Raw genomic sequence first — 19,694 nt, 5'->3', positions numbered from 1 at the left:
GACGCAGTCGTCAGGTTATTGCGGGGGTTCAGGGTTGGGGGTCGGAGCAGCGAACGAAAACCCTAACCAGGCCAACAGAGAGCACAGGTAACGTTTTAAACCCCCACCCCCTCTCCTCGCAAACACGCGCGCGCACCATTAGGTCAATTGTAATGTTTCGTCTCTGAATAAAAACCTAGAGATAAAGAGTGGAAACTCTGCAGCATGTTGACAAATCATTCATTTTCCGCCTGCTGGTTGCCATGGATACGACTAGATGAGACAGTTCCGAGGCACGGTTGACCTTGTGACTGAGTCGTCGCGCGGCCTATAATAATTACTAATGCGACCAGTTAATTGAAAATGAGATACTACACGCGCTTTTCGATTGTTCGTCATTCAGGAATGCTAAATACCCTAGCGGTTATTATAAATATACTATTATCATCAACTCTAGTTAATAATCTCTGTGCGATATGCGCATATTTCCGTTGAAAGATCCTCTGACTCGCTTTCCAGTAGCCACTTCTACTGGTGGGAATATTTCGTGGAATTTTCGCCGCTAAAATGTAGAACGAATAATAGTCGTCGACATGCGGAAAAAGAAAAAAAAGTATCTGTTGAGGCTACTATAAGTCGATACCTTGTTTCTCCGCTTTGCTGAGCTTAAACGTTTTCCAGGCCGGCCGCCTATCTACCCTGTACATTACTTTTTTAAACAATCGCGATCAAGCTAACAATAACAGACCCGGGGGCAGTTATAGAAATGAACTGGGCCCAGTTTCACAAAAAAGTTTAACTCTTAAATCGATTTGATTTCTTCATTAATTCAGTTTATCTTAAATCGATTTAGGCCTTAATCCTTTTTTGTGAAACTGGACCCTGATTACAAATTTTATTGCAGTTTACAAAAGTGACCCGGCCAATCGGGAGAAACAAGGTGTCAATATCTATTCATTAACGATAGGCTAAACATTTGATACCTTGTTGCTATTTTCTGCTGAGGTTGACCCGGCCGGCCGCCTATCTATAACGAGTACATAACATTTTTGAATCACGACCAAGCTAAAAATTATAGACCCGGGCTGTTGTTGAAACTGATCACAAAGTATGGCAGTTTACAAAAGTGACCGGACCGATTAGGAGAAACAAGGTATCATTCTTTTCGCCTGATGTATTTTCTATACTGAGCTTGATGGTAATTTGATGGCCGGGGAGTCCCTGGCTGCAAACAGCTTTCAGACACCGAACCGACGCGGACAGCGAGCTGCACATGTCTTAATTCTGATAAATAGGAGAACCAGCTATTTCCCAGGGATCTATACAGCGTGCCCATATGCAAATGGATTTACATCTGTTTTCTGCAGTTTTTGCTCAGCTATCTACGTGACTAGCAATAACGCTGTCAGTTATGGTACGATAACCACACTCAAACGTCGGGTGAACAGATTATGAGATAAAAACCAACTATTTACAAATTAAAATAAATCTAAAATCGAGAATTAATTTATTGAAACAATCTAAAATATAAGAACACGACTTTTCGATCTCACACTGGAGATCATCGTTAGGTGTGTCACTAGAGATCATCGTCACACCTGACGATGATCTCTAGTGTTATTAGTTAGGGCTTTTTATCTTAGATATGATCGTGTTGTTGAACCTTGTGATCTTATTTTTGAAAATCTGCATTATTCTGAAACGTCCGGCATAAACTCGATTTCTATAAAAGACTGAAGTCAATGAAGTCGCTTTTCTTTGCTTGTGAAAAAAGATTCCTTGGCAATCCTTCCGAGTATACAGTTGAATCGACGGCTCAATCTGACGGCACGAATTCTACTGGTCGTATTATAAACACATCTGAGGTTTGTAACTCGGAATAAACTAATTTTCTCGGTTCAATGCGATTTTTGGAGGTTAATTCCGAGTTTGTAACTCGGAATCGGGGATGTCTAACAGTCGTTTAAATGCTCTACTGATGCCAGGAAGTGCAAGCAATTTTTTCTATTAATATCAAACTAGAATAGACGTGACCGGTTTTTCGTTTTAACGCCACGTTAAAACAGATTTTGCAATTTATCATCTTATTTTCATGAAATGCTTTGATAAACGTTTTTTTTTTAAATGAAATAGTGCAATATTACTTTCGGCTGAATTGTAATAATTTATAACCACAGTCGTCAGACAGCGAAGGCAATTCGCGTAGGTATGGTTGTTACTGGAAACTTTCTCCCAGCAGACTTTGTGGCCATATCTTCAACTGTGACAGGTGGATCTCATCTTCTGAGGATCGTAATAGACAGTTATAGTTCTCGCTAACTGGCATCTCAGTCGCTGAGGTTTTGGTACAACGTTGTATTCTTTTATAGGAAATTGTTCGACAAAGCAGTGTTCAAACAGTCTGAGTCATGATCGCGATCTAAGATCGTTGTACGGCTCTACTCGTAATAGAAGTAATTCGCAGTAGCTAGTAGAAGTGTTGTCAGTTTTGTTGCTAAGAAATCACTGCCCATTTTCGACATTGCTGCTTCCGAATTGTGCTACTATCTGCTGGAGTTGTTGCTTGATTCTTCTTGGCTGATCAATGTTGAATATCTGTTTCCGTTGCCCTGGTCTGACTCCAGTGTAACATCGAACCTTTTCGATGAACTTCAAGAATCACTGATCAAACCAGTAAAGTAATCCAATGACAAGACACCAATTAGAATATATCAGTATCGTTTGAGATTTCAGCATATTTATCTCCTTTCGAGCACTGCAGCTTAATTCCCCACCAGACAGCTGCTTCTGAATTCTGCAAAGGTTTGTAAGGTTCTTCCATATACTCTCCCAAGCTCTGTCAAATTATCTTCTTGCTTTTAAAATCTGGTCAATTCATATCGATTCATCATCCGAGATGACATTTAGATTTTGACCTTATTTGGTATAATTTCAACTAAATCAAATATTGATAACTGGAATTCTGCATTTGAAGTTGTCCAATATAGAATAATACATTTCTGTGGGCCTTACTGCGGAATTTGATATAAACGATTGGATTTATGAATATGAAATTGTTCTAACTTATTTAAACGCAACCAGGATAGAAATGTTACTACGTATTATGTGACAATGACCGCATCATTACACCAGGCATAAACAAGTATTTTTGTCTCATAGCAAATAAGCAATATTACGACATTTTTCGTTCGTCACGATCTCCTCATGTTTTATTTCTTCGTCGTCGAAAACATCGCTCTCAGTTGATTTCGAAAGCGACGCCTCGAAGCGCAATAAATGATAAAGTTACAAGACGCGACGACCATCGTGGCGATGTCGAGAAACGCGACCATGATCGTCGCCATCGAACCGCGGCCGATTTTACCGTCCAGGGTCAAAATGAGATTCAGAATCGCCCCTCTCATGTTAAAGGCATTTTTCACCAGAAAAAAACACGAAATAAGGATCAACGTCAGAGTTAAACTGCGGTCACTGCTGCTGCTGCTGCTGCTGTTAGAAGTTTGATTATTTGTGGACATTGTTTTTCTCGCTGCTCCTGCGCGTCTCAACGTGAAAATCAATCGGATAGTTATCAGAACGACTATCACTGTCGGCAGGAAAACGAAAATAGGGGCTCGGAAAAAAGCGATGTAGTACCTTAGATATATGTTTTTACCGAATGAAGTAAATTTCTGAGTCCATCTCTCGTGTCCGGTGCACGGGTTGATGGAACGACGAGTATAGTATAAGAAAAAGTTGGTAGTCAAAGTGCAAGTAGAAAATATAACAATCTAAGTGACCAAGATATAACTTTTCTTCATGCTTATAAGCCTCACTGCTTTTAGAGGCCAACAAACAACGATATATCTGTCTATAGCTATTAACAATGTTATCAGATCACTGATACTAGAAAACAAAGCCCCAATATTTTTAGTGTAAGAATACAAGCGCTTCATAACGTGGTTTATTTCAGCGGTCATGTCCAGTAACAGCGTGTGACTGTAGAGCCGATACTGAAAGTCAAATACGATATGACACACAAATAAACATGTCCGCAACAGCTAAACACCTCAAATAGAATATACTAGTGTTGTTTGAACGTTCTTTGCTGAGAATGATAAATGACAGTAAATTCGCGCTGATACCAAGAACTGCAAAGGTAAAAATAACGTAAGTTGTTGTTTGTAATAAAAGGTTCACGTGAAACGGTTTGTAATCGGCGTGATGGATGAATTTACACCGCGAATGAGGTTTAAACCCCGTCCTCTCAGTGGTGGTGGTCGTCAGGTCCGATCCGTTGAGGTCGCGAACCTGAGCGCCAACCGATACATTCTCTGAAGCCGTCATTTCAGTCTGTACACATCACAGAGTCGCTGGTTGTTCACAGAGAGAAACAATCGGTTTAAAACCTCCAAAGCTTTAGATCTCCCAGCAAGAAGTTATGTATCAACAAATGTCGGACCTCCTGACAGCGCATAGTCAAATCATGAATTCAAATACTGCAGTTCTTGAGTTGTCAATGTCAAACACTTCATAGTATTTTTCATGAAGAGTTTCGATTACCAATTACGCTCTCGCTCGAGTTCAGAGCGTTAACGAGCGAAATAGATACGAATAGTTAATTCTGAAATTACTTAATCGCGCAGAACCATATCTAATAGAGTTGTAGGCGAGGATATTTCGTTAAAGGTGAAGAGCAAAAAGGGGTTGAAAGTGCGCGACTATGAATTTCATACGCGACTGAAAATTGCGACGTGTCTCCCTGTCGGATAGTTTCAGATTAAAACGCATCACAGACAATTGTTTAATTTTATCTTTTATTTCTGTTCGAGCTTGCAACAAATTATAGATACATTACGGCGGATGAATATATGGATCGAATCTTTATTTAGCATACTAGTGTATTATCTCGCATGGAAACACACAAATAAGATTCTTGTGATATTACTCAAACGGTTCGGTAAGTCCATTTTGACACTTAAATTCCACTTGATCGAAATGGTTTGACGGTAAAATAGTTGTAATTCTCACAAACAAAATGTGTTTAAACCCAAAATTGTGGTTGTGTCACCTCCTGTGATGAGGTTATATCATTTTATGTGACCACAGTCTGTGAGATCATGATCAGATCGAGACGGCAAACAAACCTTACACAGACCACTCATGCGCGATCTATAGATTGACCAAATACGCCGGATTTTGATTGTTCTGGTACAAACCAGTTTGTGGCCTGTACGACAATAGGTCACGTTGATATTATGTGATGAAGGTAATGGCCCTACTGAATGTCTGTTCTGTACACGAGAATTTCAAAATGAAACAACGGGCGGGTAGACGGTGAATTTTTTCCTAGGTAATTTAAGTCCATCATTATTACATTTCCTATGAGAAAAAAGACCCAGTACCAGAATAATTTGATTTGATTAGCATTTTTACAGTTTTCAGGTGCCATGTTTTTGTGGTACCAGCTGAGATCGTATTGTTGGATTATTGCCCCAATTATTTTCCAATTGAATCCTTGTATTTCGTTCATGTCTCTCTGGATTGGATGAAGATAGAAACAAAGTGAAAATATCGATCAAATACAAATACAGAGATTGTAACCACGATAGTTGTTACATAATAATCATAGTCAGTCCAAACAATAAATTGTATAATCGTATAAATTTCCTGCTTACGAAATCAGAATATTTTTGAATAAAAAATCGAGGATGAAAAAGTAATTAATTGTATTTGAAAATTCGGGATTTTTCTTTCATTGTCTCCTGGACGTTTTATCGCTTACCGCTTATTTATCACTTATCAAATATCAATTATCGCTTATCAATTACCGTTTATCGTTGTGCGTTACTTTGCTCGACGACATCAACGACATCTACCGGAATTATGAGGACTCCGAGAAAACAATAACGGAGATGATTTTGAACATAAAATGGCGGTTGCAGTTTTCCTGAAATGTTTAATATAGCGATCATATAGATTACACAATTGATCGTTGGATCAAACAGAGTCAATCTTGATAAGCACAGAACTCCTTGGAGAAAAATGTTATATTTCCAGTATCTAGTTATTGTTGCACTAAACTGTTTTCAAAATTTCATAACTAACTTTATCCCGATCCTTTAAAAACTCGCGAAAATATTCCGTATCTTCAAATTTTAGTATAAATCGTTCATATTGATTTTTCACTCGTAAATTCAGAAACTTTGTGGGATCCCCACATTAATAATAACATAAGAGAGATCCTCATGAGGAATATTAAGCCCGCTGTCATTAGCAACCAGAGTCCATAGGTTTGACAAATCAATACTTCAGACGATATCAGGGCCCAGTTCCATAGTCGTGGCTTAGACTTAAGACCAATTCAAGACCATCTTAGTTCTATAGCCAATCTAACAACTTAAGACCAGTCTTAAAATTTAAGGCCATTTTTGGACTTAAGTCTCAACTGAGGAACCGGCCCCAGGGCTCTAAGGGGAATATCTACCCATCAGATTCTGTTTCAAGTTTATTTCGTTTTACAACAAAATCAATAAGTAAATAATTTGATTAATTGATTCCTAAAAACTTTCAATGTTCCGATATAAATGAAAAAATTAATGCAAAACACAAATTGTCGGAATGTTAGTAGGAATCTTTCTAACTCGAACCATAAAGTGCCGAGAAAGAATTGTAAATGAGGATTTGTTGAACTGTGATTGAAAATTATACCATGATTTCTTTTAATGACGAACATCACGTGGTAGATGCATTCAACTGCAGCTTGTGGGAAAACTAGTGAAATATACACAATAACTACAACTAGAAGAGTTTTACTGGCTGAAGATTGATGACGATTTGTTCTCTTCGCTCTCAGCTCAGATCTCTTATTGCGTGATGAAGCAGTTAACACTGATAATATTATAATCATTAAAGAAGGAAATATATCTTGTAAAAATGTTTTTACAGATTGTATCTGTGAGATTTGGGAAAAACTCAAACGGTTGAGCGAATTTCTACAAGAAAAACTATCATATGTTTCATTGAATCTACGAAATTTGCGGAGTTTTACACTGTATATGATGACTGTTTCCAAGTTCATAAAATACGCCCAGACGATGACAAAAATTACTGCAATTTTACGCCGAGTGACGGTGAAATGTTTCATATGAAAGAAAGGAAAACGAATAGAAACAAATCTCTCGATAGCAATCACTACAACTATGTAGTTTGATACAGATATTGACTGGTCATAAAACAGGTTTGAAAATATACACAAAGGAAACAATCGTCTGGGCAGATAGAGGAAATAGTAATAGAAATAGTAAAGTGATGGACATAGTTTACTGTGTTTAGCGAATGTCAGATAAGTAGCGCGACATTCTCTATAAAGTCCAAGATGATAAACTACCAATTTTTTCAAATATTCAGGGAATTGCCGTAACTGAAACAAGACGACAAGTTGATCTGAAACCGCCAGAGTTATGAGATAAGGGAACGTGAAACGAACTGACTGATATCTGCGACACTTTATCAGCAAAATTATTGTCAGAAAGTTAAACACACTTCCCGACGGAAGCAAGAAAACATATTTGAAGAGTCTGTTATATTTATAAATGAAGTTGGTAAATGTTCTGAAAGCCTAATATAATCCGGTGTCTTCACAGCAGTGCGGTATATTCTACGAGTTGTAGTGGTGATAGTGGTTAAATTATCCATGACAAGAACAGAACTGTTTGATACGACAATCTGTGTTGTAACCGCTTCTCTCGAATTGTGTGTTACTGCAGAACCACCATTTCAAAATGCTTCCTTCACGGAACACTATATAATCAGCATCTCAACATTTCACACGCTCTGTTGGAATTACTACTCACACGAGTCGCTCTGAGAGTTACTAAAAATCAAAATAAACCAAAGCTTCATATTGAAATTCAGAGCAGTTTTTAGATTTGAATTTATACACATTGCTATTCGCGACCCAGAATTCTTATTTTATGAATGAAGTCGTGTTTCTGTGATGACATTTGAGGTGTGGAAACAAATCTACGTGACCAATATCGAATATACCTGTACTGATATACTCTAGTTCTCACTCCTTTTATGATATATGGCATGGAAACACACAAATAAGATTCTTGTGATATTATTGTAATTCTCACAAACAAAATGTGTTTAAACCCAAAATTGTGGTCGTGTCACCTCCTGTGATGTGGTTATATCATTTTATGTGACCATAGTCTGTGAGATCATGATCAGATCGAGACGGCAAACAAACCTTACACAGACCACTCATGCGCGATCTATAGATTGACCAAATACGTCGGATTTTGATTGTTCTGGTACAAACCAGTTTGTGGCCTGTACGACAATAGGTCACCTTGATATTATGTGATGAAGGTAATGGCCCTACTGAATGTATGTTCTGTACACGAGAATTTCAAAGTGAAACAACGGGCGGGTGGACGGTGAATTTTTTCCTAGGTAATTTAAGTCCATCATTATTACATTTCCTGTGAGAAAAAAAGACCCAGTACCAGAATAATTTGATTTGATTAGCATTTTTACAGTTTTCAGGTGCCATGTTTTTTTGGTACCAGCTGGGATCGTATTGTTGGATTATTGCCCCATATTTTCCAATTGAATCCTTGTATTTCGTTCATGTCATATACATTCGTTCGTTCGTTCATTCAGTCTCATTGTTTAGATAAGGGATTGAGCATCAAAGGACATGAACTTTTGATTTTCATTACATTGTAGTTGTTTTCTTGTATATCGTCTTGAATGTACGTCCTCATTGGGAGTCAGTTAATGCGAATTACATTTTTAACTGATAACAGTGAAAACGACTGGGATTTTGAAAGTCAATCTTGCATTTTCCTTTCCTTGGCCTAATACAGTCTCAATGGATGCCAGGATGATATTCAGTTCCTAACTTCTCTCAAAGTGTTGGACTAATTGGTGAATTCAAGATGGTCTGGGAGCCTAACCTGTTTGACTTACACTTCATGTTAATTTTTGGCAACGTTTATTTTCTGTTGTTAGAGTATCTGGGCTCTTCAAAAACCATGGCAATCTCGGTACCTCACCACCAGCGCCCCCTAGTGGTCACTATAGGGGAATGTTTGTTAAAAAATACACATTTTCAAATTATAACGTATTTTCATCAGAAATTCATGTGGATCATGCTCATGTACTTTTTATTAGGGAACATTGCATATTTATATTAAAGGTTGAAATCTGGAAATATCTCGGCAAGATTCGTTGATATAACGAAGGAATTGGGATAACGAAACGTTATTTTCTCAAAATAGATTTCTTTTCTCGGTTCTTTCGTATTGAATATTTCCTGCGTGCAAAACTTGGGCTCGTGAAATATCAACTAAGATGATTGCCCGCATGGATGTGGAAGTGATGCGGTTGCTAGCCCGTAACCTAGAATTCCCACGGCAAAATTCACGAAAGGATATCTATTCATATAGAAGATAATGTATCTTTCTATGTACAGTACCTAGAGAAAAAAAATATATATTCAAACCTAACCATGGGCATTACAGGGATTCGAACCTTGGAACTCCTGATTCATAACCGTGAATTCTAAACTCTACACTTCTGAGCTGAAGTGAAATTCGTGGTTTTGGAGTTTGTGTTGTATTAGACCACTAGTCAGTGAGTTGACCAGTCAGGTATGGTGACTGGTTTTCAAATGCTCCATCTATTAACACAACCACCGTACCTGATTCCGAAGATGTGCATGTAGGCTATTTAATTCTCAGAAGGGACTAATCGATCTACGATTAACGAAAAGAAGAACATAAAAAGATCTGAAATTAGCTCAGTAAAAACTCAGAAAAACCTAATCATCCTTCTGGAATTTTATGCCTTTACAAAATGGCAACTAGTCAATGTATTGCTATCGCATATAAAGTTGGAACCCACGCTTACCATTGACCCGTGCTCTGGGATCTTTGAAAATCCGTTATTCTATGGCGTTTGTCAATCGTTTTTGAAAACAGATCCTGTATCGATGCATAACGTTCTTTTATTATGTAAATGTTGTTTTTGTGCAACGCAGGAAAATTTTTGCAGGTTGAATTTTTCGTGCTGATATCTAGAGTAAAGCTTGAATAAGCCGTATGCCAGACAGAAAACAGATGCTCTAGAAGGCAAAAAAATCTATGATCATTCACACGCCGTACGAATAACCCATGTGACGAGAAGGATGGTCTTAATAAAATATCATTCTTCATATTGGGTGAAGAATCAATCAAATTTAATTTTTTTTTTGTATCAAAATGTGAATCTAACTTCAACTCTTTCATGAAACTTCTGCAGGTTGGGAACACTAGAGGAACATTTGCATATAAAGGAAATCACGGACATTTCTTAGTCCATCTTAGTTACGTGTATAATCTGGTAACAAATTAACAATTGTCCGGATTACATTTTCATGACCATTAGATGAAGTGAAATCTGTTTCCGTTGTCGCATTTGCGCAGAGGTATCGATCTGCAGTCTGGACCCACTCGCTCAGGAATTCCACTCCGTTTAGTACTGTTGTATCAGTAAAATGTTCCGCCAAATGTTATGTCGGTTGATATATCCACCAGAGTTGTGGTAATTGATCACCCGCGTTTTGCTGTCGGATCTTCTGGTCACTCTTGTTCATCTGATGACGTTGCGTCAATTGAAACGCCACTAGTTCCCTGGTATAGCGCGACTCAAATACAGAATTATTCTACTATTTTTTTTTCAAATCTACGAATCTATTCTATTGGAGGCAGTGAATAAAATACTATATTTCAGAAAATACCTTTCATGGCAATTTCCTGCAGTAATGTAGATGTGCGTTACCACGTCGTGTGGGTGATTACAGACTACATATCACATGCGTAATTGCACCATTGAAGAGAGTTGATAGCGGTCTGAAGTATCTCTTGTTATTCGCCGGTTGCTGATGCTGGTGGTGCTGGTGCTGATGCTGGTGCTGCTGTTAAGATATGAACTTTACATCAAAACTCACGTCCACGATGACAACGACCGAGTCTCCTAAATGTGTTTATCCACCAGCTCGATGGGATTACGTGTTTAGTGTCAACATTTATCGTTTCGGATATTCATCGGCTTCACTTTTGGGCATCATTCTGAACTCTGTTTCTATTTTTATATTCAGAAAGATCGGTCGCTCCACTTATCAAACTATAATAATTCTTGCCTGGTTTGATTTATTGTTTCTACTATCAGTGTTTCTGCTTTATCCATTTCGTCTTATCATTATCGATGTCAGCTCCTATAATCTTCTCAGTCGTTACGATGATTGGTTTTTTGGACACGAAATTATAATATGGGCGCTACCATTATTCTATACATTTCAAACGGCCAGAAATTGGGCCGTTGTGATATTAAGTTTTGAAAGACTCCTGGTTGTCGTGAGTCCGCTGTATTTTAGACGATTCTGGAACAGAAAACAAATTATTTCTCTATCGGTTTTCAACGCATTGTTTTCTGCAGTTTGTTACTGGCCGCATTATTTTCCACGTTATCTACCCGGAAGGACTACGGATCCTTGTGTTCAGGGATTATTCACAATGGGAGCGTTTGGAGCCAAAAAAACTAAAACTCCGTTTAATTATCAGTTCACTTACGCGTATGACTTCACTTTTAGGACCTATATGTTCATGTGTGTACTTGTCCCGTTTAACGTCTTAGTAGCGTTAAATATAACTTTGTTTGGAGTCATGATATTTAGAAAACGAAATCGGAAGAAACAATTTCACGCGGACGCAGCGACGACCAGTGAGAAAACTCAAAATACATCCGCTGAATTGAAAATATTAAAAATGGTTCTCTTGATTGTATTGATGTATTTTATATTTGAAATCCCGGCATCTTTAGATCGATTTTTACATTACTTCCATAGAGCGTTTGGAATAAGTAATAGTTTATCTGAAGATGAACGAATGGTCATCCGCAAAGTAGGAATTCTGCTCAGCGTTTTCGACTCGTCCGTAAATTTCTTTGTTTATTGCGCAACGAATGAAACCTTTAGAAAAAAAGCCAAACAAGTCTTACTGATCAGTTATCTGTGTGATTCAAGATAAACACGTATTTGTCGGGAAAATGGAAATGAATCGATTCATTCCGCTTAACTAGTGGGTCACCTTCGTATACGAATAAAGTGAATTTCCAGCCGATGGATGATTTAATTTTCCTTGGCCATTTTTTCATAGTTGATTTAACTCTTGAGTTAACTCATTGAAAATGAACTAACTCTAACTCACAACTGTGGAACTGGGACCTGTGCATTTTAATGGATCATTTAATTTTCCTCGGTCATTTTTTCATAGTTGAATTACGATCTATTTTTCATTCACACCCCCCCCCCACCTATCGTCTATTCAGTAGTTTTTTTGCCGTTTGTCTAAACTGTTTGTTCACCAAACAATAAATAACAAAATTCGCCGACGAGTCCGCGATCGGAAACAACTCGGCGAAAAATCTCTGAACATTTTTCGTCGGTCCGTGATAACGTATTTTCGGTATATCGACGAAAAGTCCGATAAATTTTTGATAACTTTGAAACGAACTGGGCAGTTCAAATACCAAAAATACAACTGAAATGGCTACAGTCAAACGGACGGCCTTCATAGAATCTACGAATTCATTTTCTTTCGCCGTCATTTTTTTCTGATTTCGCGAAATTCGGCGAACTTTTCCGACGATGTAGATATTCAAAATGGCGATAATGGTGAAAGGTAAAACTTCTTTGATCGCCGGATTCAAATACGTGTAACTAATCGATAGCCATCGATCCCAAATATTAAACGTATGTAACATTCCTCTAACGGGTCGACCGTTACACGTATCATAACCAGTGACATCGGTGTAATGGGCCAGACCGTAAATATGCGGCAGATAAACAGACGATATGATCATAGACGTTAAAATATGCGCGCATAAGACTCGTCGTTTAGTTATTTTGGCGCGCGCGTAAAACGGGAACGCGAGTGATAAGAATCTCTCGACACTGATTAGAACGGTCAGCCAGTTACGCGACACATGCGTCGCGTAGCGTAGAAAATTAATCGACAAATATATATCCGGTTGCACATAATGGATTTCCGGTATATGCCGGTATTGCGGATACAGGCGGACCTTCTGTCGGAAGATGAAGTCTCCCTCGACCGCCCAGCCGACCCAGTATCGCAGCGGTTCGCGGATACCGCGGCATATTAAAAACACGATATCTGTGTAGGCGAGGTATATGATTAATTGGATCGATATAGAAATCACAGGTTGCTTTCGCAATATTATGATATTGAAAATGTTCAAAATAATTCCCATCAAAGTTATTACAGTTCCACCGGTGAGTCGAACGATAGCCATGAAGAATCCATCGGTGCTGTACGCGCAATCTACCTCCAGTAGCTGCGCTGTGCTGCTGGTCGATTCATTCCCGTATCTCATAGACGAACTCATGATTGTATTTCGCTGTTCGTAAACCGGTATATTATATATTTCATTGGCTCGGATCATAAAATATTTGGGTAAAAGAAATCGAAGTCGGATTCCATTTCAATTATCGGTTTCGTAGCGAAAATATGGAAGTTGATCTCACAAAAAGTTTTTTTTTGAATGGGAAAAGGTGTAATTTACATCTCATCCAGAGTATGTTTTCCTCATCGATAACTTGATATGTAATGATTTTCTCACTCAGAGGTCGTGCTGATTACTGGTATTAATCATTGGCGTTAACCTACAGTATTCACGGGGTCGTATTTAGCAGTAGGCAGTTGCCTCCTAGAAATAGTAGCTCTATTAGGCTCAGGAAGACATTATAAACTACAGGACCCAGTTCCACAGTTGCGAGTTAAATTTGACTCTAGAGTTGAAACATTGAAAATGAACTGATTTTAACTCAAGAGTTAACTCTAACTCACAACTGTCGAACCGGGCCCTGTGGTGGCTAGAGGTCGCCATCCTTCCTCGGCCCAATTGTCCGGAAGAGTCGAACTTCTGAAGGGTTGAGCCCAGTCTGTATATTGCGAAATCTTGCAGGGTAGGTAGACATTGATTCGTGTTCATGGAAAAGAATCCGAACACTTTTCAAAATCATTAGCAGTAATTTATTCGTAATATCATATATGACTACACACAATGAATGGACACGAAGCATCAAAATCACAATTACAATTTCTGAAGTTGTAATTGTGAAGCTAGACAAAGCTAGAGGCGTGCAATCATCTCTATTACGTCATCCAAACCCATCGCACAAATTCTAGACGATAGTATGGTCGAGAAAGTTTCATTCAAACCTGCGTCACCTCGACGCCTTCGTCGTAAGTATAAACCGTAGATTTGCAGACGATGTCGCGAATTTCCCGCCGTAACCAGTCCATAGAAAACAGATAGGCGACGTAACTGAAACAACTATTGAGAAACAATAGTCGGAAAAGAATGTTCTCAATGTTGACCATGCGATGAGTTCTCTCCGGAACCACTTGTTGCCAAAAGCTGAACACAACCATCGGCACCGTCAAGATAACAAACAGCATTGATATCGGTAAGAACCGAACGGCAACGTATTTTTGACGGGCGTAAGCGTCTGACGGGCTAGCTTCCGGGTGCGTCCATTGAAACACAATCACTCTCGAATCGTCCCTTACGCAAATTGTTGCTATGACGACGACAATTCCCACGCAAACGATAATGACCGGCAGACAATAGACGATCACGTGAACGAAAAGGGGCCCGCGATTTGCCGTCATCGACTTAATCGGCGGGTCTGGAAACTGGTGGCACGGAACGAGAATACCGTATCGGTCGACATCGTCGTAAACGTATCGTGTCGGTATCATCAGCACCATGCCGACGAACACGCATGAAAGCAAGCTTACGATTCGACATCTTCTGCTTATCCAACGAGGCGTTGTTCCGGCGCGAATTCGAACGCACGACTCGACGGTGAACAAAACGACGGTCCACGACGCCAAAAACGACGCCGCGAACCCGACGAATGTCGTCTGTCGGCAGCTGTTCGGCTCGGACAGGAAAGCGATCACGTGTTGCAAGTCGACGCGCAGCCATCTGAGGATTGCTACGAAAACGATTGAAACCACATTGGCGAAAGACAACGGGAATAGGTAATCGACGAAATCGTAGTAAGCGGCCGCGCGTCGGCATTTGACGAACACGATCATCATCAGTATATTCCCGATTAGTCCTTGCGCGTAACACATCGCAGTGAACACAGTAATGAAGACAGTAGAATTCGTCGTCGAATCCCGGTTTTTTCCAACATCGTAATAATCGTTGATATATTCCAGTGTGGTACCGTTATAAAAATCCGTCATTGCACCTTCCAGCGCAGCTTTTGTCCGCGGTACCTTTGAAAGTTTAGACGGCTATACATATTATAGTAAAACGGCTACTTCGCACAATAACTCAGCGGCCTATACAAACAGGTCTCAGGTAAATACACGTAGATCGTTCGGTAATAAATCGTCTCGTTCTCGGAAATGTTTTACTAAAATATATAAATGAATTTCTAGAAAACTTTTTTTAAACTATTATGTAAGCGTTGAAAGCGTCGGCTTTTCCAGACAGGCGACGTTTCTCCAGACATAGGCGTCGACACCAAAATGGCTGTGAGGACGTTTGGGCCACTAGTACTTATTTCGGCAACGAGTTTACTTACCGTTTCGAAGCATTATGAACATCGCTCTACGAATGCTGAAAAACTCTGACGTCCAGGGAATTTACATATGTCGAAAACTAGTAAATGATATTGCTTCGCTTGGACGACTATCCGTATCTTTATCCTTAGTCGCAGTGTCGCAACCTCACTTATAATACGATATTCTACTTAACATAGATGGTGACCACTGGAAGACTGATTTTAAACGAATGCTGATACTAAAGAAACGATTCTGACGTCCACGGAATTTGCACGCATCCATGTCGAAAACTAGTAAATAATATTGCTTTACTTGAACGACTGTATCCGTATCCTTAGTCGTACTGTCGCGACTTCACTTATAACAATACTTTAATACATGGCGAATTGATGCAAGATACCACGTAATAGTTTTTGTAACTGACATCATCAAACGTACGATAATAAGACATTAAATATTTCTTTTCATATGATAGACAACCATTTGAATTAAATGGTTGTTCAGGTAGAGCGTTCAATATGTTACCTCTTTACTGTCTGCCGAATAAAATTGAAATGAAATTTTCGAAGGGCAAGCTATTAACGTCGACGAATCTCATGCAAGTAGAAGCAATGGCTTCAAATGTTTTACATTACCCAGACTGGCTACTGGGGGTATTGCACAAACGTTGAAAAGTTTAGTTCACATGCGTCATATTGGCCGACACCCGTGACCTTTTACTTAAGCTTGACGGCCGATATTATGCGCGTTCCACGAGTGTATAGATATTCAACAATATATTGCTCTTTTTACTGTCTAACCAATAAAATTTCACGAAATGAAATTTCAATAATGGTTCATAACAATAGGTGAATAACGAGTTACCTGACATGTTCAATAGTTTTTTATTATATCGATTGGTATTCGATATAACACCAAGGAACAACAGTAACAACATCTGCCTTGAATCATTCAAATCAAATTTACAACGGTTGTCTTTAAAAGCAAGAACCAAATATTTGGAATAGTTTAAACGATTCTATGACAAAACTCCTTTTACTTTAAATGTTCAGTTTCAAAAATCGAACAAGACACCTTTAACTTTTAGACTTTTTAATTATTTGTCGTGTAAGGTTAATTCGTGATTGATCATGTTATAAACATAATGCTTTTCTACACGTATATTTCTTCATTTCCTTTTTTTCCTTTAAGGCGTCTGATATCACAAGTGCGAACTCTGGTGTTTTTTTTTCATATCATCATCATCTTTATTTTCCTTTACAATTTCAGTTACATATAATGCAACATCATTATTACCGGTAATACACAGATATACATGAATAGATGTTTCAATATAAGTGAATAAATAAATGAATAAATGAATGGATATATTTCACAGTATATATAACAGAAATAGAGAGGAGGGAGCAGTAAAAAGCCGAGGCTTGTAAGAAACTGGCCCCTAAACAACATGGACTTTAAAATGAAGAGACCTCTTAGCACTAAACCCCTCCCAACCTCCACAGAGGTCCCACGTTACAAGAGTAAAACATTGAATTAATTTTACTGGCCAGTACTAGTTCTAGAAATCTTCATAAAAGGTACTCGCAACCTTTAGAAAATCGCTCCCATTATAGGCTTATAAAACCTTAAAATGATTGTGAATTATGCCGTATGAGTATTTAGAACAACTGTTACTGTCTGGCAAACAGCTTATTCAGAACTTTGAGCTGGAGATTAGTGTCTGGATAATCTACCATAAACTCATTATTTATGATTGATATTATCTAACCGGGGGACGGCAGATGATAATGACAATAGCAGTTACTGAACCTGACGTGTGAAATACCAAATTAGACGAATACATCGTAGACGATAAACCAAGAAAAACTCGGAATTCCCTATACGTCCCTCGATCGACCCTCCGCCCTCATCAAACCAAGGCTTCATGAAAATTATGACGACGAAATCTGTTGTTCCATGAACACTTTTTACTAAGTTCCACGTGTGTATTAATCCTCAACAGGATTTATACGAATGCCGATGATTTATTGCGAAAACCGAATTAATTCTAAGCTGTCGACGTGAAAACTATCAGTTTCCCACGCTATATACGTAACAGTTAATTCCATCCTTTAGTCATTTGATGTAAATCTCATTAACAACACGTTCACGAAATCGGAGGTAAGTGGCAGGCTCCGGCGGGCAGTATACGGGTAGGTAGGCTCCGGCAGGTAGTATACGGGTTGGTAGACTCCGGCGGGTAGTATACGGGTAGGTAGGCTCCGGCGGGTAGTATACGGCTCGGTAGACTCCGGCGGGTAGTATACGGGTAGGTAGGCTCCGGCGGGTAGTATACGGGTAGGAAGGCTCCGGCGGGTAGTATACGGGTCGGTAGACTCCGGCGGGTAGTATACGGGTAGGAAGGCTCCGGCGGGCAGTATACGGGTCGGTAGACTAGTGATTTAAGTAGTAAAGGTGGTAGTCAAGAACATCGCGCCTAATGGTGGATGAGTTTTCGATGACATGGATTCGGACAAGGCAGCGTAACGATGTCGACTGCTTGCCTGCTTTTAGAGGGTTTCATAAAACTGCGGATTCGTACAAAGGCCGTCCATTCCAGGTTCAAATTAAAACTATTGCGACTTCTAGCGAATCTGATTGGTGGCGATCTGATCATTCAATCATTCGTAATCGTTACATTATCATACGCAGATATTTCAACTTTTCGTTTCTAAATCATGTTTCTATTGGATGGCTTAAATTTTCATCGCGCTAGACAAATAAAGATATTGATCAGTTCATAGATCTGGCCAAGTATTTAATTGGGAAATAAGATGAATTATCGAACTCGTACTTTCAGAATATGTACAAGACTCTGTTCGTCGCATTGGCCTTGTTTATGGTCATTGGAGCCATCACCGCAGAAGGTAATTTTTTTTTGTTCAATGCATTCCTTTAACTTGAATTCAGTACTAGTTACAGTCGTTTCACCTTGATCTAACGTGTATTCAGGATTTGTTGGGGAAACCATAAACAGTTAACTGAAGTTGATTTCTACTAGCTGTTTTGAATTCAAAACGATATACGAACTAATAATTCCCCGATATTAGGCTAAAAAAATTGATACCTTGTTTCTCCGCTCTGCTGAGCTTAAATGTTGACCCGGCCGGCCGCCTATCTACCCTATACATTACTTTTTTTAAAATCGTGATCAATTTTACCATAACAAACAGACCCGGCCGCTATAGAAATGAACTGTTTACAAATTTTATCATATTTTACTAAAATGACCCGGCCGCTGCGGAGAAACAAGGTATCATTTTTGTTTAGCCTTACTTGGCCGATCCAAATCCTTTCAAATTCAGAGCTCTGATGCAGCAAAAAATGAAAATGTATCAAAAGATTTGTGCATACGTTTGCATCAACTGTTACGAAAACATTCGCTTAATGCTTCGACCATCTGTAATTATCATCTGTATATATATTGTACCATTTTCAACTTTTTCCTTGTAAATGTATTCATTACGCTCTAATTGTCATTTGTAAATAACCTGAGTTTATCGAACTAAAGTAAGATAAAGCAAGTAACATTAAAGAAAACTAAGTCCAGAATTATCCATTGTCGTTGCAGAAGTTGAGGTTAAAAGGAGAGGAATTTCATGCGACTGTTATGGACTGAAGGGGACCCTTTGGGTGATTGGTGGACCAAAGGTCGGCTGTTGTTCGCAGTTGCTTAGCAGGTGTTGTCCTAACTAACTCCGATCCAATGTTTGATCCATTTCTTTAATGCACCGAATTTTGTTTAATTGAGTATATAAGCTCGAAATGGAATGAAAATGATCTCATCATAAAAATAAGTTCGTGTTTTCTATGAACCTTTACTGTAAGTCAGGAAGACATGTTTCTACAGGATCCAGCTGAGCGAAAATCAGTTCATTTTCAATCAGTTAACTCCGAGTCAAATCTTAATTCAGAACTGTGGAACTGGGTGGCTAGAGGGTGCCATCCTAACCCGTCAAACGTTCGTACCCATTCGTCTGGAAGATTCGAACCTCTGAAGGGGTCGGCCCATATTTTGCAGAGGCATTTGAATCATAT

The 19,694-nt window shown here is 38.9% G+C and overlaps 1 protein-coding gene across 1 annotated transcript; it reads right to left on the bottom strand.

The window, feature by feature from the left end:
* Nucleotides 1-12,324: 12,324 nt before the first annotated feature.
* Nucleotides 12,325-13,416, bottom strand: LOC141910606 (sex peptide receptor-related protein 2-like). Its single transcript, XM_074801298.1, has one exon. The coding sequence runs from the start codon at nucleotides 13,414-13,416 to the stop codon at nucleotides 12,325-12,327; it is 1,092 nt and encodes a 363-aa protein (XP_074657399.1).
* Between the last annotated feature and the right edge of the window lie 6,278 nt (nucleotides 13,417-19,694).

This window comes from Tubulanus polymorphus, chromosome 9 (genome assembly GCF_964204645.1).
Source record: "Tubulanus polymorphus chromosome 9, tnTubPoly1.2, whole genome shotgun sequence".
In the NCBI taxonomy this organism is placed as follows: domain Eukaryota; kingdom Metazoa; phylum Nemertea; class Palaeonemertea; order Tubulaniformes; family Tubulanidae; genus Tubulanus; species Tubulanus polymorphus.
Note: the sequence above shows the minus strand (reverse complement) of the source record. Positions and strands in the feature narration are given on the sequence as shown.